A 23,879-nucleotide genomic window follows, 5' to 3' on the forward strand; every position below is an offset into this window, starting at 1 on the left:
TTACTTATCAGTTTTTACAGTGTGGTTGACCCTGCAATGAGGTGAGGTGTATGTCATTCTTAGAAAAGGTGTTACTCTAGTTGTACAGTGCTTTTCCACTTGCCGTCAAACAATACAACCATTTATTGGCTTGTACAGGATATTTGAAAGAGGCTCGGCATGTTCCTAAAATTATGTAAATGAAGTTTTACATAAACAAAGTGGTAAAAAGCCACTGTTTTGTTTATGTGAGGTTTGTATTTCCTAGAAGAAAAAATGCAAATGCCCCTTCCTAGGAATTTATAGAATTTTTAAGTTTACTAAACAGCTGTTAGTTTGCGATACAACATTGGACAGTGGACACTGGATTCTTTTTTTAGAGGATTATCAATGCAAAGCAAAAAGAACATAATCCTTCATTTGGCTGGTAAGTAATCTCTCATAGCTCATGCTACTAATCTTAAACACTAATGTTAATTTATGAATGTCTGCCTAATGAGGGCTTTTGGGAACATGCAAAATGAGCAAAACTTGTCTAAACCGATAGCCTTGTTGCACTTTGAGTGACTCGAATTGGAGTCCCCAGTTGTGGTCTTTTCCCAATCCTGTCTATCTCTCTCTCCCTTCTTGTCAATTCTCTGAACTGACCTGTCCTAATAAAACACATTTAAAAAAAGAAAGAGAGATTGATGGATAAAAATTACACATGACTCCTGTACAATATAAACAAAAAAACTCAAAAAATAGTCTTGTGCCTGGATTTAAAGAAAGGATTAGCTTTTTTTTGTTGTTGTTCTCCACAAACTTTCCAGTAGTAAATTTTACTGCACTGTATAAATATTGTATTGTATACAAATATTGTAAAAGTACTATGGAAAAGAACTGTTAATAGACAGCAAGTTCCTGTACTATATACAGGGGAAAACTGTAAAAACAGTAACCAAACATTTAACATGTAACCAGTTACTTTACGGTAAAAATAAAAACTCAATGTATAATTTTTGTGTTTGCGTGAATTACTCTGTGTACTTACTGTATATTAGTATATACTTCAGCTTGTGGAAAAGCTACTTGTGATGAACTTTGATCTGGTTTCAGATTTTCAGATTTTCTTGTTCGTAAATTACAGTTTTATACTGTAAAGTTGACCGTTTTTACAGTTCTGTAAATGTGTTTACAGTTTTTATAAATATATATATATATATATATTTTTTTTTTTTTTTTTTTTACAGTGTGTAGTAATTCTCTAATGATCAAGAACATACAGTGATATAAAAGTGATTATACAGTAACAGATGGATTTATCTCTCTAGTGCTGCAGCTGATGATAATCATAAGTAATGTAGCAATCACCAAATCTCAAGGACATTGGTATTGCCCTCCTTCAGCAAACACGAGCAACTGCATAAATTCTAACAGTTATGTGGACTGTCATGGACAAAATGTCTCCTGCAAGGCCTATTCCTGCACCCCTCAGAGTCCCGGCTGCTCCTGCATGATCGGATCCTACAACTGCAGCAGCAATTGCAGCTATGAAGCTTCTCCAAAAGTCTGTAGTTGCAATGCAGATAATTGCCACTGCCTGAACGGTGTGTACAGCTCTGTCCCCATCAACTGCCCTTGTGCCCTTTTTTATTCACATGCATCCTCATGATTTATTCAATTCTTTCCTTCTAGATATGATTAATTCTCCAAACAGCTTGCAAAAGGTATGTGGGAATGAGTTTCTAAAAGATGGTTGTTACTCTATAAATGTTATACAATCATTATTATTAAAAACTAATGAATTTTCTTTTTTTTTTCTTTTTTTTTTCTTTTTTTTTTCTTTCTTTCTTACATATATATTCTGGAGCAGCAGACAACTGCAGAAAACATAATGAATTTTGTTGACCAGATCGCAAATATGACAGGTCTGATGTCTGCGGAAGTAAGTAATGTTTCTGGCCCTTGGCCAATATGAGTCACTCTCATTCTCAAAACAAATAAATAAATTAAAAATTGTTTTTTTTTTTTTCCAGTATGAATTCAGTTCATTTTTCTCTCATAAAAGTTTGTTTTTTATGTTTTGTCTTTTATATTTTATTTATATATAACCACAATTATTAGACCCTGCACTAATGGTTAACACTTGTAATCATCTTCATCAGCAGCAGCAGCAGCAATAAATAAGGGGGTTTTCAGGCACATGATAATTTTAATAAATAAAAAAAACAAAGCATCAACAGTAAAGTAGAGTAAACTATTTCATATTTTGTAAACTCTTCATTTTTTTTTTTGTTTCTTTACTATTTGAAATCTTCCATTATTATAAAGTCAAGGGGCAGGTTTGTTGCTGTATTTTGAGAGTGACCCATATATTTGATGTTACTCTTTTTCTATAGAAATCATTTGAATTCTACAGAAGTATCTCTTTTGGTATTTGATTAGGCGGCGGAAAACTATTTGAAGACTGTTGATGACACCCAGGAAAAGGTTTCAGATTTGGTCAGAGATGAAGATAAAAGTAAACTGGTGTCATATGGAAACAGTTATCTGAACGCCTTCGAGAGCCTGGTGTCTGCACTGGTGAAGCCAACAGAAACTCACAACTTGCTGAACATTAGTCTCGACAATACAGGTAAAAGGCCCTGTTTGTATTTGTGTTTATGACATGTTCCGGGATCAGTCACACTGTGTGCGTCATAGTCAAATAAGTTCTTCTCGAGAAGTTTTTGCTTTTCCATTTTTAAAATGTTTTTCTTTCATAAGCAATTGTCCAAAAGTCAATTTTGCCGGAATGCTGTAGAACACCATTTTTAGTGCCCTAAAAAACCTTTCATCGAGCATTGGGTCTCATTCACTAAGCATGCATACGAACAAATTAGTGCATGAAACCTGCATATGAATGTTTTCACAAACAAATCACGATTCACTAAAACTTTCATACTAAATTTTATTCTAAATTGAAGAAAAAACAGGAACAGGAATATATATAATGAATTGTTTCATCTAAGTATAATAGTTATACAGTCCATATATATTTGGACACTGACACAATTTTCATATTTTTGTCTCTGTAGTAATCTAAGGAGATATTAGAATTATTTATTAATAAACTGGTGTTTTCTGTGTCAGTATCGCAAAGATGAAGTTTTGTTTTTGATGTGAATTATTTCATTTTAAATTAGTAATTTAAAGCTTTCTATAGATCTATTTATCAAGTCTGTGAAGCAAGTAGACCTATTCGCTGAGTTTCAGTTCATTTTTGTGAAGCGCTCCTGTTCAAGACCGAGACTGCAGAAAGCACATCCTGTTTGTTTTCTTTATTTTATTTTAAAAGAAAAATGTTTTGTTGATATTATGAGTGTGCACACATAAAAAGAGGACCCTTTACAATTCTGAATGATGTATTAGCCTACTCTTACATTTACGAGCAAAAATGACAGCAATTTTAAGTTGTTTCCAATGCAAGTTATTGTGCTGGTGCCCACAAAGTGTTCTTCAGCTTCAGTTTCTCTCTCAATACAAACAATTGGGTATGCGTCTAAACCAGGGGTGGGCAAACTTGGCCCTTCCAGGCCACTTTCCTCCATATTTTATCTCCAACTCTAATTTAACACACCTGAACCAGCTAATCATTGTCTTCAAGAGTTGAAGACAATGACTAGCTGGTTCAGGTCTAAACTAACATTGCGATATGCTTTAACTGTTTTACTGTATATCTATAGATTTTATTTTAGGCAAGTCGTGATGATTTGAGAAGGCTAAATTGATCAAACATAGGCTATGATCAACTCACTGGCCACTCTTTTTTTACACTATAAAAAACAAAAACATGCATTTAAAAAAAATAAATAGAAATTGCTAGAAATGTTTTTCTATATTAAATTCTATGGGCCCTATCATACACGTGGCGCATGGCTGCGCAAGTGATTTTTGCAAGTTTCAGCCCGACGCAGTTGACACTTTCACGTCCTGTGCCACGTTGTTTAAATAGCAAATGCATTTGCGTCCATTTGTGCACCCATAGGCGTGCCGGTCTGAAAACGAGGTGTGTTCAGGCACATTGTTGGCGTGTTGCTATTTTGAGGCAACTCAAAGACTGCACCATTGACCAACTAAAACCTGGTCTAAAGTCAATGGCGCAGTAGTTTTTTTTTTTTTTTTATTTAAAGAGCGCGTTACTATAGGCGGGTCCACAGCGCGCGCACACTCTGCTTATTACACACACAAGGATTCACAGAAGCACACAAGCATGGCAAATATTAAAATTAAAGGATTACAATGTAAAAGATTATTATTGTGTGGGCTACATAAATATAAAAATGCCTACATGTCATAATAGATAGTCTTTGCATGTATCAGAATTACCTATTTGCTTGTGCACGAGCAGCTCCATTTCATACTGTGTAAATAGCGAATCCGCCATGGCACGAGCACAACTGGCTCTTAAAGGGAATGGGAGATGAGACTCTGATTGGTTTATTGCACGTTATGCCCAAAACACACCCATTACTCATTAAGAAAATATGGACAACCCTTTAAGACAATGCGCCGGGCAGTCTGACCATTTTTCCCGTTGTTAAACTAGCAAAAGTCGATTTGGACACCCCATAAGTGCACCTGCGCCATGCGTTTTAGACCATGTGCTTAGATTGTTAAAATAGGGCCCAGTGCATTTGATGTGCAGTTTTGTAACAACCGCCCACACCTATATTTTTGTCTGATTTAGGTCATTGTTGCATTGTCAAAAAAAAAAAAAAAAAAAAAAAAAAGTATTATTTTCACGTCTTTTTAAGCCATCCGGTACTCGTGCTCTTCAGAGGCACTTTTCTGTGTAGCGCATGCTGCGAGTACCAAATTGAGCAAAGCTTGTTACACGTAAGTGGCCAAATACACACAAAATGACGTCAAAATGGTTGTCCTGGTGAGTATCCTCATAAGCACTGTCAGTTTTGTCTTAAGTTAATGTAAACAGTTGCGAAAGAAAACGGATGTTTATCAGTATTGGATCCGTGAAATAGATCTTGTGACAGCAGCCTAATAAAGCTGTGCCATCTGTCATTAATGTTAATCAAACAATAAAAGACAGAGAAAATCCCTCACTGCTCTTGACTAAATGTTTTGTTGAAAAACTTTAATGTTAGTTTACAGTTTATTCAATTTCTGCAGCCTATTTAAAACACAATCATATTTTAGAAAATGTACTTAATATTTGCATCATTAATGATTCATCTCAAACACCGCGACCCACCCGCAAATAATCAGAATGCATTTTTTTATTACACGACCCACGTATTATCTGCAGCGCCCGCGTATATAACTGCCATCCGCACATCACTAATGTTCATCACATGTTGACTAGTGTTGGTTTTGCAGTAAACAGCTGGTATGGGCTTTGTAATCTCTGTTGTGGAAAAAGATATTTCAGAGACACTCAGGTGAGAAATTGCACAGAGTCAGAGATGCTGCTTCAATCCATGTTTATTATAACATGCGCATGGAACTCTCCTTGTGTCACCCACAGCAGAGAGTTGAGCTTCACTTGTTGATTCACAATTTATATGCTCTCCCCTTGTGGCTTTCTCACCTCCCTTGTGCGTTGCTAACTTGGCAAATACTATTGACAGCTGAGGCAAATATCATGCTGTTCTTGAACACATGTGGTTTGTTCATAGACAACATATGACTCATCAAAGCATTGCTTAATGTTTCATGGTCTCTCACTTAGTTATGCATGCTTGGCATTCTCTCACTTGCTGCGTTTTACTGTAAGTTCACTCATGTTAGAAAGCAAACAGCTATTGTGAAACACAAAGAAAGGAGGGCTGTCCTTTTGCAGGTTTCTGCGTTTCTTCCTACGAATAGAAAATTTTATTATATTGTACAAGTTACTGCCACAGAAATGATTATATTTTATTTTCCCTAACATTCCACTCCTTTTATCCTCTGACAAGTTTCATCACACCTCAGGCTCTTCTTTGAGAGATTTCCACCTGTAGTGATCATTATTCAGACTCAAAATGGAGGTTGCTAAATGGTGGGTCCCATGACTATTATGCTCTTGTCTTGTAGCATACATTCTAGTGCTGCGCGACCCATGACAGTGTCTTCTACTGGTTCTGCTACTGGCCATCCTGTGTCCAGTCATCTCGTCCTTAAGTTTCCTTCGTCGTCTGGACCCCAGTGGCGCCTGGTGTCGAAGGAGAGGGCTGGTCGCTGCCGCAAGAGGGCAGCTTTCTGCAGTGGCTTGCGTGCACCCACGTTCCTCGACCCTCGACCTTCACCGCGGTGTGGGTGACCAATAGTATCAAGTGCGGGCCCGTCCAGCGTTTCTGCTTCCAGTGTTTCCTTTTTAGGTCTCGTATGACCACCCAGTCTCCTGGTTGTAACTGGTGCAATGACTCCTTCGCACTCCTGTCTGGTCTGGCTTGTTTGACCTGCACACAAATAGCAGAAAGAGACTTTGCAAGATTAATGCAATATTTAACCATTTCATTGTCCCCTTCGAACAGGTCCAGATTCCTCAGGGAGGGGTTAGACCACCCCATGTGTGGTGGTCTTCCCATCAGGATCTCAAACGGTGAGAGGCCTGTGGGTTGTCGCGCGCGCATTCTCATTGACATGAGTACCAATGGCAGAGCATCTGTCCACCCCAGCCCTGTTTCGTCCATGCATTTAGTCAATTTTAGTTTTATTGTCCCATTTTCACGCTCCACCGCCCCCCCTGATTCTGGGTGGTAAGAGCAATGGTGAGTGAGGTCTAATTTAAGTCCCTCACTCAATGTTTTGATTGCACTATTGACAAAGTGAGACCCATTGTCACTTGAAATTTTCCTTGGTATGCCCCACCTAGGTACTATGTGCTGTAATAGCATTTTTGCCACTCCTTTTGAGTCTGCTTTACTCGTGGGCATTGCCTCTGTCCATTTAGAGAACATGTCAACCATTACTAGGCAGTATTTCTTACCCTTGTGTGGCGTCAGCTCTATGTAATCCATCATGACATGTTGGAAGGGCTGTGGTGGTTTGTGGGTGCCCTGCCATAGGTTGTTTGTTATTTCTTCCTATGTTTCGCTGTGCACATATTAGGCAGTTTTTACAGAATGCTTCAGCTTGGACTGTGAACCCTTTTGTAAAAAATGAGGACCTCAATGCCTCTATCATTCCCCCTTTTGACACATGGTCTACCCCATGGGTCAAAACACAGTATGTTGGAAAGAAATGAGACGGCAAACATGGTTTTTTATATTGGGTCCTAGCCACACATTTTCTTCGTATGTGGCTCCTGCCTTTTTCCATGCAGCCTTGTCCTCCAAAGAGGCCCAAGCCTGCATGTCAGACAGTGACACTATGGCTGTTTCAGTAGTGTTATAGACTAGTGTGCTATTCTTAGGCTCTGGCTGAGACAGAGCTGCACGCTTTGCTGCAGCATCCGCTCTAGCGTTTCCTGCAGACACTATGTCTTTTCTGCCAGTATGAGCTTGACATTTCACAATTGCCAGTTGTGCTGGTAATGTAATAGCATCCAGTAATTCAGAGACTAGTTTTTTGTGCAATATTGGTTTGCCATCTGATTTCAAGAAATCTCTATGTTTCCACAGCGTGCCGAAATCGTGGCACACGCCAAATGCGTATCTACTATCTGTGTAAATGCAGGCAGTTTTTCCTTCAGCCAGTTTACACGCTCTGATTAATGCATATAGTTCTGCTGCCTGTGCTGAGGGATATTGTGGCAAGCTTCCACAGTCCAGCTTTTCGCTATCTGTTACTACTGCAAATCCACTCTGTGTCACTCCCCCTGGTGTTTTTAGATGCGCTGCCGTCTACGTACAGCGTCATTTCTGCATTTGGTATTGGCACGTCCAGCAAGTCTGGGCGTGGTGCACAGACCTGTTGGATAGCCGTTATGCAGCGATGGGGTTCCCCTTCGTCAGGGAGTGGCATCAGCGTGGCTGGATTCAGTGTATTACAGCGTTTTATGGTTATGTTGGGCATTTCCATAAGGCTGGTGGTATAACGATACCAGCGAGCTGCAGAAAGATGTGAAGTTTTACTTTCGTTTAGTATCAGTGATACGCTGTGAGGAACGAAGAGTTTCAGGCTGCCATAACCAACAAAATCTCTACAGGCTAATACAGCTTTTTCGCAGGCCGCTATAGCTCGTAGACAGGCCGGAAGTCCAGCCGCCACGGCGTCCAGTCGACCTGAGAAATAGCCAACTGGGCGTAATTTCATGCCATGATCCTGTAAGAGAACACTCAGCATGTGACCTCGTTTTTCCGTGGACGTGTAAGAAGAACGGTTTGGTCTGATCAGGTAAACCTAAGGTCGGTGCACTTTGTAGTGCTAATTTCAATTGTTCAAATGCTTCTTCCCCCTCTTTTGTCCACGTAATCGGTTGGTTTGCAGATAATTTGGTGTCAAAAATCATTTGACTCAATGGTCTTTCAATTTCGCTGTAATTAATAATAAACGTTCTGCAATACGAAGTCATACCCAGAAATGCCATCATCTGTTTCTTATTTCTTGGTTTTGGCACCTGTAACACTCCACTGATCCTTTTCTCAAAAATGTGTTTCCCGTTTTTCGAAATAACATGGCCTAAAAATGTAACCTGTTCCTCTGCGATAGAAACCTTTTTGATATTCACTTTATGACCGTTTTCTGCTAAATGGTTTAGTAGTTTCAGAGTTGCCTCTAAACACACTTCTCTGGAAGGTGCGCATAGAAGCAAGTCATCCACATATTGCAGCAATGCCACACCCTTGGGCAGTTTTAGCGACAATAAGTTTTCATGCAGCGCGCCGTTGTAGATCGTTGGGCTTTCACAGTAACCCTGACACAGTCTCGTAAAAGTATATCTTTTCCCTTTAAACGTGAAGGCAAACCAGAATTGGCTATTTTTGTGCACTGGTACGCTAAAAAAAATGCATTTGATATATCCACGGATGTAAAGTGAGTGGTATCAGATGGAATTTGAGACAAAATGGTGTACGGATTGGGTACATTTGGTGCTCGTGCTACAACTGCAGCATTTACAGCTTGTAAATCTTGCACAAATCTCCACTCTTCTGGTTGGCCTACATCACGTATTTTCTTTACAGGAAATATCGGGGTGTTTACTGGTGAGTCAGCACACGGTATAATTATACCTCGCTCTAACAGTGACTCAAACACTGGCGTTATGCCTTCCAATGCATCCCGTTTGACAGGATATTGCGGTTTGTGTGGTCTGTAATTAGACTTGGGTGTTATCCTGACCTCAGGACAGTTTTTTATTAGCCCTACGTCATATCTGTCCTTTGCCCACAGTTCCTGTGGTATTTGGGACATTGTTTCCTGTGGTATTGGTCTGTTTTGACAAGCTGTGTTTGTCAGCTGGCAGTCTCTAATTATTCTAATCGAACGCAGTCCCCAACCATGTTTGTGGTTTGACCACCTGTTTCCAAGCCTTTAGCTCGGGGTTGTAAAAACAACCTTCTAAATGTGCTTGCCAGCTTTTGCTTTCAACACAGCTTTTCAAAAATGGACCATTGTCTTTCCACTCTATGTCTGGGCTTTTTGCCAACGACACATGTGGGAAGGAATCAGCCACATCAAACAAACACATCCCAGTTTCTAATTTAATTTTGCCTGCACAATGTTTGTCATCCCAGTAGACCTCTGTACATGAGATTTGGTCAGTGACGTCTCCTGACCAGACCTCTTCATATGGGACATCTTGGCCCACACTAACATGAGCTGTAACATGCAACTCGCCTTCGCTCTGAAAATCAGAGCCTTCTCTCATACACCCTTTTGCTACGTTTCTTAGTGTTTCACTTTCAGTCAGTAACCACATATACACATACAGATCCTCACTCTCTCTCTCAGCAAGCGCCATGCTTCACATGTCACACCACTCTCCTCATCACACACAAATCATCATTTTCATTTTACACAAAGCATCTCTGCCCAGCAGATTAAAGGGGCATTCTTCTGATAATGCAAATGGCAGCGCGAAGCATTGATTATCGTATATACATTGCAATGGAACCGATAATTTATCTGATATGACTTTTCCAGACGCAGTGGTTGCGTAAATCACACAGTCTGACTCCCTAAATTTATCTGATTTCTCCTGTTTTCGTGATATGCACGATCTTGTCGCGCCAGTGTCTACCAGAAACCGCAATGGTTTCCCTTCTACTAACATTTTTATTTCTGGGCTGGTTACGTATGGCTGATTATACACACACATAGTTTCATCTGTGCTAACTAACATTTCCCTTTCAGCATAGTTACAGTTAGAAAAAGCAGATACTTCGTTGCGCAAAGAGAAAGGATTGATACTCATCGTGTGCTGTGCTGTTACTTCGATGGACGCCTCCTCCCTCCCAGGGGTAAATCAGTCCATTTTATCTGTCCCACCACCTCAGCTCTCGGTCCCTCAGGACAATTACGATACCAATGTCCCTCTTTTCCGCAGTTCCAGCACCCTTTTTCTCTTTGTTCACTTCGTCCTCTTCCTCTCCCCCTGCCTCTGCCTCTACCTCTGCCTCTGCCCCTTCCACATTCTCCTGCATGCCAGTCCTGAGTCTCCTTCTTGGCTTGTTGCATCCTCATTTCAGCCACTGCTAGGTTGACGTTGTGAATGCGTCTGCTTTCTTTTGCAGATTGTCTAGATGTTACTTCATCAGCGTGTGTGGCATGTCTTCTCACCTCCTCCAGCCTAGCTCTGCTGAGTCCCACGCATGAACGCTCCACTGCACGTCTTGTTTCCTCTCTCATGCCTTGTAGAAAGCAAGTTTTCAAAAACTCTTCATACGGAGATGGGTTTGCAGCGTCAGCTGGTTTGTGGTTTGAGTGCAGAGGTTGGTTTCAGTATTTGTCTCTTCGGCTTTGTAGCGGTCTCCGAGGGAGATTTTTCAGTCTTAAGTAACAGTGGTTTCTTGTCATCTTCTGCCTCATCAGGGGTGTCCAGGTCTGGGAGTGGGGGTGAGCTGGGTGCGGTGGGTTCAGCGCGTTGTTCGGATGTCGGTCCGTGATATGGTGGAGGTGGATTTCGTTCGCCCCTGGGTGGGAGGCAGTCGTCCTCTGTGACTTTGACACATCGACTTTGTACCTCAGGAGAAGAATGAGTAGAATTACAACAAGAACTTTTCTTGTTTGCTTTTCTTTCCCTAGTCTTGCTTTCCCCTACCCAATATCCTATAGTTTGACGAACCTCTGCCATGCAGGGTTCCTTAGAACTAGGTTTATATTCACAATAAATTTTGTCTTGCCATGCAGTATTTTTCTGCACCGAGAAATTTGGTATATAGCCAAATCTCCTGTGCAGGAATTCAGTTCTTTCTTTAAACTGCATTCCATGTTTTTACACATTTGAGACAGACAATTAGACATAGACAAAGCATCATCTCTCCCTCCAGGTGCACCCACCTTACTATCTTTGTTTCCCATTTCGTGCGGACTTTATACCTCACGTGAGGACTTTATACCTCAATTAACACTTATTACTAGGAGGACTCTATACCTCCTAGGGGGACTTGATACCCCTCTTAAAGTGACTAGGAGGACTCTATACCTCCTAGGGGGACTTGATACCCCTCTTAAGAATAAAAGGATTTTGTACATCACCTGAGTGATCTGATGTACCTCCACAGGTTCTTTTTCGGATCCCAGTCCCTGAAGGATCCAGCGCCCACGTCCCTGCAGGGGGTTTGGGTCGACAGGCTTTCTTGAATAGCACATAATAACACATAATTCCTCAATCAATGTTAACCAAACCATGTCGCCATGTTTGTTGTGGAAAAAGATATTTCAGAAACACTCAGGTGAGAAATTGCACAGAGTCAGAGATGCTGCTTCAATCCATGTTTATTATAACATGCGCATGGAACTCTCCTTGTGTCACCACAGCAGAGAGTTGAGCTTCACTTGTTGATTCACAATTTATATACTCTCCCCTTGTGGCTTTCTCACCTCCCTGTGCGTACATTCGTGTCTGGAAATAATATCTTTTCAGAGAATCGTGACGTTCTCCTTGACCAATTTATGTTTCTTGTCAACAATCAGTAGAATCAGTGATTCACTTTATTGGCTTTCTGGGTAGAGCTCTGTCAGCTGAAACTGAACAACACGCTAGAAAAGGGTGAGGAAACCACAAGAGGATAAACATCCATCACTTATAATCTGTCTCATTATTTCTGCTAACTTGGCAAATACTATTGACAGCTGAGGCAAATATCATGCTGTTCTTGACACATGTGGTTATTCATAGAGAACATATGACTCATTCAAAGCATTGCTTAATGTTTCATGGTCTCTCACTTAGTTATGCATGCTTGGCATTGACTAAAACATCTGCTGCGTTTTACTGTAAGTGAGGGCTGTTGTCTTAAAGCAGTACTAAGGTGCGAAGAACATCAAAGAATAAAGGATGTTCTACCTTTTGCAGGTTTCTGCAAGCATCCTACACAGATATATTTTACTTCTACTAGTTCTAAGTTACTCTAAGCAATGCTGTAATGCTGATACTTAAATTTTTCCCTAACATCTCTCTCTTGATAATTGCTGTTCAGTTTTTGCAAGACATTGCAATGTTTCTTGCTTTTTATCTTCAAAAAGTTCTTTCTTTCTCCCCAAATTACACGAGAACTGACTTGCTTAACAATGTAGAACATTTTTGGGTCAACTATCCAATTAAGTAGGTTTTCCATTTACCTTAGAAGACCTGGCAAACTATTTAACAAACCTGTCCGAGATTGATATCAGTTATCTAAAAAGATTTGAGAAATACAAACAAACAAACCAATACTTTCTTTGAAAAAACTAAAATCTTAATTTTTATTTGACTAAAATCCTTCTATGTCACTTGCCTAAACATTTGGAACAATTTGGGAAAATGTTTATATTTATATATAATACATATGTACCACAATTTACAGGAAAACTGTGGCATTGAGAATTAAAAAAAGTCCCTTTTTTTTGTTTTTGTTTTTCTCTTAGAGGTGAGAGTTCTTGCAGTTGGACCAAATGCATCTGAAAAAAATATTCCTTCAGTCAGTACGGAAAAGGCTATTATGGATATTAACATTTTTGAAATTGCCAAGAGCAGCCCTTCAGGTGTGTGGGAAGCATGAATGTATCTTGAGTACACACACAAACATTTGCTTTTTGAGAAATTCAGTTTGCCGTTGTGAATGCCCAATGTTTTATTTTTGTCTGAATGACATTAGTTACTTTGTGAACTGATGAGATTTTCTTTCACTACCTTTTGTCTCATGTTGGTCTGTAACTCAGGATCAGCTGCTGTGGCTTTCATGAGCTACAAGATGATTGAGAATCTACTGAAGCCAGACTTCTTTAACACATCAAATGACACGATTAAAACCATGATGTCCACTGTGATCTCAGCTACTCTCCTCCAAACCAACAACACTAAACTCACCAAACCAGTCATCTTCACCTTCAGACACATCAGAGTGAGACACTGAAATGTTTTCGTCAAACATGAGAACTGATGAACATGTTTAATGTTCTAATCATTGTTCTTCTTTTTGCAGGAGTTTGATCCCAGTGGTTCTCTTTCCTGTGTGTACTGGAATATCAGCGAGTGGATTGTAGATGGTTGTTCTGTTTTAGAGACCAACAGCAGCTACACTGTGTGTTCCTGTGTTCATCTGTCCACATTCGCTATCATCATGCAAACCAGCCGCCCAACAGAGGTACGAGATCATTTATAGAGAGCTGGTCTCAAGGATCAGGATTGGGGCAGATTAAGCATTTTTTCACTAATAGGTATCGGCTCCCCTAAACCTGATCATTATTTTATGGCAGTAGGTGGCAGTATGTGCCTTGCAGTAGATTTGCCAACCACCATTAAAAGCAAAAGCAGAAAAAAAGTGTGTCCATGTTCAATGTTTTTTTTTTTTTTACATTAGTAGTCCCATATTCCACCAATGTCTTTATTCAGTATGTGCAGATATATACTAAGGAAAGCATATCTTATATATGTATGCACACACACATACACACAAACAAATGTGACCTGTGCTGGCAAAATGAGTCACACTTAATTTCATTCTCCATTAAAAGACCTTCAAGATGATATATGATTTGTTGGAATCGGAGGAAAAAATGACTGAGCTACACCTGTTTGAAGTCGACAAAGTCAGCAAAGTCAGTTCTGAGAAAACTCAAGTTGAAGTTTTCTGAAGGTTCCAAACCAAAATCACCCAGCAACGTTGCACTGTTTCTTCCACTTCCTTTCTAAATAATAATTACTATATTAATATTCACAATATAGCCATTTTTTTGTTGTTTTTATCTTTTCAGGATGCAAAAAAAAAATTCGCCGTTTTTAATAATGGGTCATTAGAGTGAATTTGTTTAGATCTGGTGAGTTTTTAAATTTGGTGAGGGGAGCTACCAATTCAATTCTGTACCCAGTTGTAGTCAACCTCTTTTAAACACTCTTGTGTGTTTTTGCATGTGTGCTCTGGTTTCGAATGAAAAAACCACATGATTTTACAATGTGTTTTTTGCAGCATTGAGTTTAGCCGATCACAGGCATCTCTGTTGAAAGCAATGGCCAGTCAGAGGTGTTCCGCAAATCATTGCTATGATTGACAGTGATAACAACTGTAGCACTTTGTGCGGATAGAACTATCTGACAAGCCGATGTCAAAATATGCATTAATCGATGCAGAGTAAATTCAGAGTAACAAAACTACAACAGAATATATTTAGCAGCTTCTAAGACTAAGAGCACTCTTTTTGATGAGGCAATGTTTAAAATGATTTTTTTTTTTATTAAATCTAAAAATATTTCAAAATATTAAACTCATTATTATTTAATTGTACTTGCTATACTACTTCAGTGCAGTACTAACATTTGTTATAATAGTAATTTTATAATACATTCAAAATCAAGAAGTGAAAACTAGGGAGTGGAAATGGCTACTGAGCTAATGAGTGATCCTCTGCTGCCATCTACTGGATATAATGGAAATTTCATCTTAAAAGTCTGTTTTCCACCTGAATTTGTGGCACATTTTTTCATGTCACCTCCATGAATTAAATGCAAATCTTAAAAGTGAATTGTACTGCATTACTGTAGAGTTGAAAAAAATAATGAACTTTAGATCTTTAATTACTATTTGGAGCATTGGGATTGCTAGAGGAGAGGCTTAATGAACTAATTTTTTGTGTGAAAACCTGAAATTTGACCAAAAATCAACATTTTTCACTTTATTTTTTTTTTTTTTTTTTTGTTATTTTTTTTTTTGTAGCTCAAAATTAGCCTGTGCACATTCCGACCATTGATTTATAATGACTATGTTCTCTATTACAGATCAGTGATTCCGACTCATTTTGCCAGCATGGGTCACATATTACTCATATTTACTCACCTAGACTCTGCACAACTCTGTATATATTAGATTGATTAAAATAACTTTAATGTACTTGAATTGTGCATTAAATTCAAGGAATGTAGAAGTATCGGATCATGAATCGGTATCAGCAGATACTCAATATTCAGTGACTCGGATCGGGGCACAAAAATCCCTTATTTACATCCCTAATTTATAGTAAATACCGAACAACAGCACAGATTTGGCACTCATGAACTCTGACATGTTTTCTCAGAGCAACTTACTGCTGGAACTGTTGAATTCGGTGTGTGTGATCGTGGGGCTGGTGTTCTTCAGTTTGGCCCTGTTGACCTTTGCCCTTTGTCAGTGGAGTCCTGGAGTGAATAATGTGGCTCGAATCAACATCTGCATCAGTCTTCTGCTGGCTCACCTTCTGTTCCTGCTCAGAGGGAAGTTTCTGAGCCTCATACGGCCTCAGCAGGTGAGAATGATGAAGGAGCCCTACAGCTCAGCTCAGCCTCACTGAGAATCATCATAACCCTCTCTCATGATCTCCAGGTGTTGTGTGCCGTGATCGCAGGCCTTCTGCACTTCCTCTTTCTCTCCGCCTTTGTGTGGATGTTCATTGAAGTTGTGCTGCTCTTCATCTGTGTGAAGAACCTATCACAGATCAGCTCCAAAAAGAAGGAGGTGCTTAACAGTGGATTCCTGTGTGTGATTGGATATGTGGTTGCTCTGGTTGTGGTGTGTGTGTCTGTCGGTCTGGTTCCTGAAGGATACGGCAGTGAACAGTGAGTTGTTGTTGTTGTTTTGATAGATCATTTGTTTAGAAGGATGTAAATTGCTCAGGGCAGGTTTCTGTTATCTGATAATATTTTTGTGTGTGTGTGTCACGGTATGTTAAAGGCACGCACATGGAAACATCTAAAATAGCATTATTTATTTCAGTTATTATTTGTTTTCCTCCTAACAGTTGCTGGATTAAACATGATAAAGGTTTTATCTGGAGTTTTCTGGGTCCTGTGTGTGTCATACTAGCAGTAAGTTCTGAATATAAACATTTTTCACATGGACTGTTGAAGCCAAAAAATGAATTTGATTATTTTTTTCTTTTTCTGCAGTTAAACATGATTCTCTTCATCAAGATTGTTATCACTCTGAACTCAACTCTCAAAACACTGAATGCTGAGGTTTCACAGATGAAACAATCCAAGTAACAAACAATATGATCAAAACACTGTATAAATAAAGAACACATAGTCAATGAAGACACACTAACTCTTTTTCTTTCTGTGTCTCTGCAGGGTTATGGTGTTTAAAACACTGGCTCAGTTTGTGGTTCTTGGTTGCCCCTGGATTCTGGGTTTCTTCACTAATGGCAGTATGGTGCTGGAGATCCTCTTCCTGATCTTGAACTCCCAGCAGGGAACCTTCATCTTCCTGATCTACTGTGTTCTCAATAATGAGGGGGTCAGACTTTTTTTTCCATCCGACTAATCAGTCTCCAGTGACAGTACAGTAGTTTTATTACCTGTTTATTATAAAACAAAAACTCCATTCTGGCTGTTGAGTTTCAGAGGTTAAATTGATATCATGAAGTCACTCAGCTCCTCTCGTCTCATTCTTGTCCAGGTCAGGCAGCAGTACAGGAAGTTCTTCAGATGTCTTTGCTGTGGACGCAAAAAACTCTGAGGACTACAGCATCATGTTCAGGAAATAAAAGTACTGCTGAAGTGCCATTAATATGCAGGTGATGCAATTCTTATAGTAAAATCAATGTTTTAGATGTTAACTGTAGTTTCAGCTCCTTTCTGTAAAGACTTTTGATATTACAGTTCTAAATAATATTAATGCTGAACATATAAATCTTTTTTAAACACAAGATTTTCTTGGTGGTGAGAGAAAAGCATATTTTTACACAAAATGTTCTTCTAAATGCTGGCCAACTATAAAACCATCCTGAAAGCTGTTTCATGTGTACCTGGTGAAGGAAAATAACATGACTTTACAGTTTAAGTTAAATATTTAAATAAGCCTTGTGTCAAATTTTTAATACGTTTTAATCTTGCACACTTATATTTCTGTTTGTGGTTAGAAGATATATATATATATATATATATATATATATATATATATATATTATATTACTTTATATGCCATATGGCAAAATACAGTATATTTTCAGGATGGAGTGTCACGGGTTTTACAGGCGTACCTTTTTTTTGGTACAAAGTTCTGTCTTTACAAACAGTGAGATCTTATAACTGTATCTGTGAACATGTTTCATTCAACGAAAGACTAAAGCGCCATATAATTAGACTGTTTCTAATTTGAGAGAAATATCCTGGTTTGAAATAAAACATACTATATTTTGCAATATAACTGTATCTAAAATGTAACTATCTCATGTAGGTTTGGTTTCACTTTCAGTTTCATGGACTTCTAGTTTGTTTGTCTTTGTTACCTGTGTTTCATTGGTTGTCATGATTGTTCATTGATTTCACACACACTGTTCATCATTTTGTTCATTAGTTATCTGTGTATTCCATTCATTGTCTGGTGTTGTTTGTGCCTTGCACAGTGTCTTTGACTCTTGTACGTGGAGATCCCTCTTTTATTTTGGTTTAATAAAGTTACGCTGCTCACCTTGTCTTCATCCATAGCCTGAACATTACAAAACACCATACAGTTAAAATAATGGATCGTGCAGCAGAATTTTTCGCCCTCTCCTGTGAAAGGATTCCTACAATGGTCATGCTGCTCACTAATATCAGATCGCCCAGCATAGTTTCATAAAAAGTTTCATAAAAAAAACAACAACAAAACACAACATTTTGAACAAATAAAAACTGAACACAAACACACACACACACACACATATATAGAACAATAATCATAACATTCATTAAGTACAAAGAGTCCATCAACATGCCTAAAGCTTGCATTGTCCTATACCACTTCCTGTGTCGACATTTAATTCAGTAACATTAGGCAGGTCTGGTTTATATGCTGTTTAATGTTTGATCATCTCTTTATTGAACATATGCATCTGCTAACTTATGATTGTACTTCACTTGATTGTAGCTCTGTGTAGCTGCACTTTTCTGTTGAATCTCATAGTCACTCTCTTTTGTTTAAAGCGATCAAATATAACTTAATTCCCACCATATATCCGATATTATCTATTAAACTAATCTGACTAATTTGATAGTTACTGTAGTTTTTAATTGTAAACCACGAGAGCAGCATTCGTTAGCCAGTTAGCCTGTCATTCACATTTCTATTCACGTCTATTACCGTTCTCTTTTTCCTCTCGCTTCGTGCCTTTTCTCACTCGCTCTGTTTTTCACAAGTTCACCAAACAACAGTGGGAAGTCAGAATGATTCATCAATCATGGTGAGTAATATCTTCTTCTCCTGCTATTGTTGTTTGCAGTGCTTGCCACATGTATAGTTTATCTCTCTGTCTGCAAAGGGATTCACATGTGATAAATGCAGAGAAATAGTTAGGATGACAGAGAAGATTTTAGAACTATAAACACACATCCAAACTTTAATTGAGGAAAGTATGAATGTGAGGGCTGTAGATACGGCTTTGGATGCGACTAGCTCAAGGAGTCCTGTACATTGTTCGGTTCTGGTTACAGAGCCTCCGCAGCAGGGCGACTGGGTGACTGTGAGCCGTTCCACCAATCCGATCAGAACATTAAACAGGTTCTCCCCACTCAGTGACGCACCCACTGAGAAACCTGATCAAAGTGCTCTAGTTATTGGTGATTCTATCATACGGAATGTGAACATAGAGACACCGGCCACCATAGTCCAATGTTTACTGGGATCCAGATCGCCTGACATCTTGGCAAATTTAAAAGTGCTGGCTAATGAAAAATTTAAATTCAGTAAGATAGTTATTCCCGTCAGCAATGATGTTCGACTTTGCCAGTCAGAGATTACTAAAAATAACATAAAAGAGGTGTGTGAACTTGCAAGTATGATGTCAGACACTGTAATATGCTCTGGTCCCCTCCCTGCTTACCATGGCGACGTGATGCATAGCAGACTGTCGTCACTCAATGGCTGGAAGTGATGCCAGCAGAATAACATACAGTATTATAGATAATTGGACATCTGTTTGGGGCAGACCTGACCTGTTGAAAAGAGGTGGTTTTCATCCCTCCTGGGGTGGTGCCGCTCTTCTCTCTAGAAATATGGCACATAGTCTTAGAGTTTGTACTTGACTAACTGGGGCCCAGGTCAGGAAGCAGACAGACTGGCTAAACCGACTGTCTGCTAGCTGCCTTATGTCACAGAAATCAGTTCATTCTCAGCACAAAGAGACCCTTTTACCTAGATATCACACTACAGAGACTGTGTCTGATCCCTGAACTAGAAAATATAAAAAACGTCCAAGCCAATTTAAGAGTAACAATTTAATTGATGTTCAACAAATAAAAAAAATGTATATAATACAGAGAAACAAATGATAAAGCTCGGCTTATTGAATATCAGGTCCCTTTCTATGAAAGTACAATGATATGATTACTGATCATAACCTAGATATGCTCTGTTTGACAGAAACCTGGCCAAAACCCGATGATTACATAATTTTAAATGAATCTACCCCCCAAGATTACTGTTATAAACATAAACCACGTACAAAAAGTAAAGGGGGAGGTGTTGTTACAATTTATAACAATATTTTCAATATTTCTCAGAGGGCAGGCTTCAAGTATAACTCATTTGAAGTAATGGTGCTTTCTATTACATTATCCAGAGAAACAAGTGTTAATAATAAATCCCCTATAATGTTTGCACTGGCTGCTTTATACAGGCCGCCAGGGCACCATACAGACTTCAGTAAAGAATTAGCTGATTTTCTGAGTATCTGAACACTATTAGGGTTAGACAACATGTGTCAGGACCTACTCATTGTCAAAATCATATTCTACATTTAATACACATTTAATGTCACATGAAATTGATGTTTAATGGTGTTGAAGTTATGCAGCCAAGCGATGATATCTCAGATCATTATCTAGTCTTGTGCAAATTTCATATAGCTAAAACTGCAAATTCTAATCCTTGTTACACATATGGTAGAACCATCACTTCTACCACAAAAGACTGCTTTGTAAGTAATCTTCCTGATCTATCTCAATTCGTCAGCATATCCAATAGCTCAGAACAACTTGATGTGACAGAAACTATGGACTCTCACTTTTCTAGCATTTAAGATATGGTTGCTCCTTTACACTTAAGGAAGATTAAGGAAATCAGTCTAACACCGTGGTGTAATAAGCACACTCACACCCTAGAGAGAGCAGCCCGGAAAATGGAGCGCAGCTGGAGGAAAACAAAACTAGAGGTATTTTGTAATGCATGGCAGGAAAGTATCCTATCCTACAGAAAAGCATTAAAACTGCTAGATCCGATTATGTTTCATCTCTTTTAGAAGAAAACAAACATAACCCCAGGTATTTATTTATTTACAGTGGCTAAATTAATGAAAAATAAAAGCATCAACAGGTGTTGACATTTCCCAACACCACACCAATAAAGATGTTATGAACTACTTTAATTTAAAGATTGATACTATTAGAGATAAAATTGTATCCATGCAGTCATCAGCTACAGCATCATATCAGATAGTGCGCTATAGATCCCCTGAGGAACTGTTCCACTCATTCTCTACTGTAAGAGAGGAATAATTGTATAAACTTGTTAAATAATCTAAACCAACAACATGAATCTTAGATCCTATTCCATCTAAGCTCCTAAAAGAGGTGCTTCCAGATTTAATAGATCCTCTTCTCACTATTATAAATTTGTCATTGTCCCCAAAGATATGTCCCCAAAACCTTCAAACTAGCTGTTTCTAAGGCCTTTCATCAAAAAAACACAACTTTACCCTAACTTTACCCCAAAGTCAAGTCAAGTCACCTTTATTTATATAGCGCTTTAAACAAAAAAGAATGTGTCAAAGCAACTGAACAACATTAATTAGGAAAACAGTGTCAATAATGCAAAATGACAGTTAAAGGCAGTTAAAGGCAGTTCATAATTGAATTCAAATCATCTCAGTTCAGTTTAAATAGTATCTGTGCAATCATTTGCAATCAAGTCAACGAAATCGCTGTAAATGAAGTGTCCCCAGCTAAGCAAGCCAGAGGCGACAGCGGCAAGGAACCAAAACTCCATTGGTGACAGAATGGAGAAAAGAGAAACCAGGTTCAGTCGGGGGGGCCAGTTCTCCTCTGACAAGATGAAACCAGCAGTTCAATTCCAGGCTGCAGCAAAGTCAGATTGTGCAGAAGAATCATCTGTTTCCTGTGGTCTTGTCACGGTGGTCCTCTGAGACAAGGTCTTTACAGGGGATCTGGGGCTCATCTAGTTGTCCTGGTCTCCGCTGTCTTTCAGGGCTGTAGAGGTCCTTTCTAGGTGCTGATCCACCATCTGGGCTGGATACATACTTGATCCGGGTGACTGCAGTGACCATCTGATCTGGATACAGACTGGATCTGGAGGCAACGGTGACCTCGGAATAAGAGAGAAACAGACTAATATTAGCGTAGATGCCATTCTTCTAACGATGTAGCAAGTACATCTGGAGTTATGGGAAGTGTTCCCGGTTCCGGTTTACCTAATTAATGCAGCCTAAAAATCCCTATAATGGATTTGGATATTAGAAGCGTATTAGTGTGTTATGTGTAAGCCAGGTTAAAGAGATGGGTCTTTAATCTAGATTTAAACTGCAAGAGTGTGTCTGCCTCCCGAACAATGTTAGGTAGGCTATTCCAGAGTTTAGGCGCTAAATAGGAAAAGGATCTGCCACCCACAGTTGATTTTGATATTCTAGGTATTATCAAATTGCCTGAGTTTTGAGAATGCAGCGGACATGTAGGACTTAATGTAACAAGAGCTCGTTCAAATACTGAGGTGCTAAACCATTCAGGGCTTTATAAGTAATAAGCAAGATTTTAAAATCTATACGATGTTTGATAGAGAAGAACTACTTAATTACAGACCGATCTTTAAATCTTCCTTTTCTGTCAAAGATACTAGAAAAGATAGTATCCTCACAATTATATTCCTTCTTAGAGAAAAAAAATGGTATCTGTGAGGATTTGATGTCAGGATTTAGACTGCATCATAGTACTGAGACTGCTCTCCTTAGAGTTACAAATGACCTGCTCTTATCATCTGATCGTGGTTGTATCTTTCTATTAGTGCTGCTGGATCTTAGGGTTGCATTCAACACTATCGACCACAACATTCCTTTGATTAGACTAGAAAACTTTGTTGGCATTAGTGGAAGTGCATTAGCATGGTTCAAATCATACTTATCTGACCGCCATGAATTCGTGGCAGTGAATGAAGTAGTATCACATAGATCACAAGTGCAGTATGGAGTACATCAAGGCTCAATATTAGGGCCGTTACTTTCATGCTTTGCATGTTACTCTTGGGAGATATCATCAGGAAACATGTTGTTATAGCTTGCACTGATATGCTGCTGATACTCAGCTCTATGTTTCTTTGCGAAACATACCAATTTGAAAAACGGTATGCATAGTGGATATGAAAAACTGGGTAAGTAATTTCTTACTGCTAAATTCTGAAAAAACAGAGGTGTTAATTATCAGACCTAAAACCTCCACATGTAATAACCTAGAACACTGTCTAACACTTAATAGCTGCTCTGTCGATTCTTCATCATCAATTAGGAACCTAGGTGTGCTATTTGATAGCAATCTTTCCTTTGAAAGCCACGTTTCTAGCATTTGTAAAACTGCATTTTTCCACTCCAAAAAAATATATCTAAATTATGACCTATGCTCTCAATGTCAAATGCGGCAATGTTAATTCATGTGCTCATGACCTCAAGGTTAGATTATTGTAATGCTTTATTGGTTGGTTGTTCTGCACGCTTAATAAAAAAACTCCAGTTGGTCAAAAATGCAGCAGCTAGAGTTCTTACAAGAACCAGGAAGTATGGCCATATTTGCCCAGTTCTGTCAACACTGCACTGGCTCCCTATTAAACATCGTATTTACATTTACATTTAATCATTTAGCAGACGCTTTTATCCAAAGCGACTTACAAATGAGAACAGTAGAAACAATCAGATAAACGAGAGAACAACAACGGTATACAAGTGCTATAACAAGTCTCAGATAGTCTAGTACAGAGCACGTAGCCAGGGTTTTTTTTTTTTTATTTGAATATGATAGACAAGAAAAATAAAAGGTAAGTACTAGTATTAGTTGGTTAAGTGCAGGCGAAAAAGATGAGTCTTTAGATGTTTTTTGAAAATGAGTAAAGACTCGGATGTTCGAATTGAGAATGGGAGGTCATTCCACCAGCCGGGCGCAGTCCAGGAAAAAGTCTGTGAGAGTGATTTTGAACCTCTTTGGGATGGCACCACAAGGCGTCGTTCACTTTCAGAGCGCAAACTTCTGGAGGGCGCATAAGATTGAACTAATGAGCTTAGGTATGTTGGCACCGTGCCAGTGGTCGTCTTGTAGGCAAGCATCAGTACCTTGAATTTGATGCAAGCGG

At 38.9% G+C, this 23,879-nt stretch overlaps 1 protein-coding gene and 2 long non-coding RNA genes across 3 annotated transcripts; 1 reads left to right on the top strand and 2 right to left on the bottom strand.

Annotated features, from left to right (window-relative positions):
* The first annotated feature begins 7 nt into the window (after positions 1 to 7).
* LOC109097735 (adhesion G protein-coupled receptor E3-like) lies at positions 8 to 17,012 on the top strand. The gene is made up of 14 exons (XM_042716071.1): positions 8 to 406; positions 1,293 to 1,568; positions 1,657 to 1,688; positions 1,835 to 1,906; positions 2,407 to 2,596; positions 12,952 to 13,068; positions 13,246 to 13,427; positions 13,509 to 13,670; positions 15,595 to 15,801; positions 15,879 to 16,111; positions 16,294 to 16,360; positions 16,442 to 16,533; positions 16,625 to 16,790; positions 16,953 to 17,012. Exons 1-14 carry the CDS (start codon positions 370 to 372, stop codon positions 17,010 to 17,012), a joined length of 1,893 nt encoding a protein of 630 aa, XP_042572005.1. The 5' UTR covers positions 8 to 369.
* LOC122135964 lies at positions 5,425 to 12,499 on the bottom strand. The gene is made up of 2 exons (XR_006153820.1): positions 11,926 to 12,499; positions 5,425 to 5,548 (listed from the first exon to the last, which is right to left on the bottom strand). It is a non-coding gene; the product is annotated as an uncharacterized LOC122135964 (long non-coding RNA).
* On the bottom strand, positions 6,087 to 11,678 carry LOC122135965. Its single transcript, XR_006153821.1, has 2 exons — positions 11,581 to 11,678; positions 6,087 to 6,398 (listed from the first exon to the last, which is right to left on the bottom strand). It is a non-coding gene; the product is annotated as an uncharacterized LOC122135965 (long non-coding RNA).
* Positions 17,013 to 23,879: the final 6,867 nt, after the last annotated feature.

Source organism: Cyprinus carpio, chromosome B1 (genome assembly GCF_018340385.1).
Source record: "Cyprinus carpio isolate SPL01 chromosome B1, ASM1834038v1, whole genome shotgun sequence".
Taxonomy (NCBI): Eukaryota; Metazoa; Chordata; class Actinopteri; order Cypriniformes; family Cyprinidae; genus Cyprinus; species Cyprinus carpio.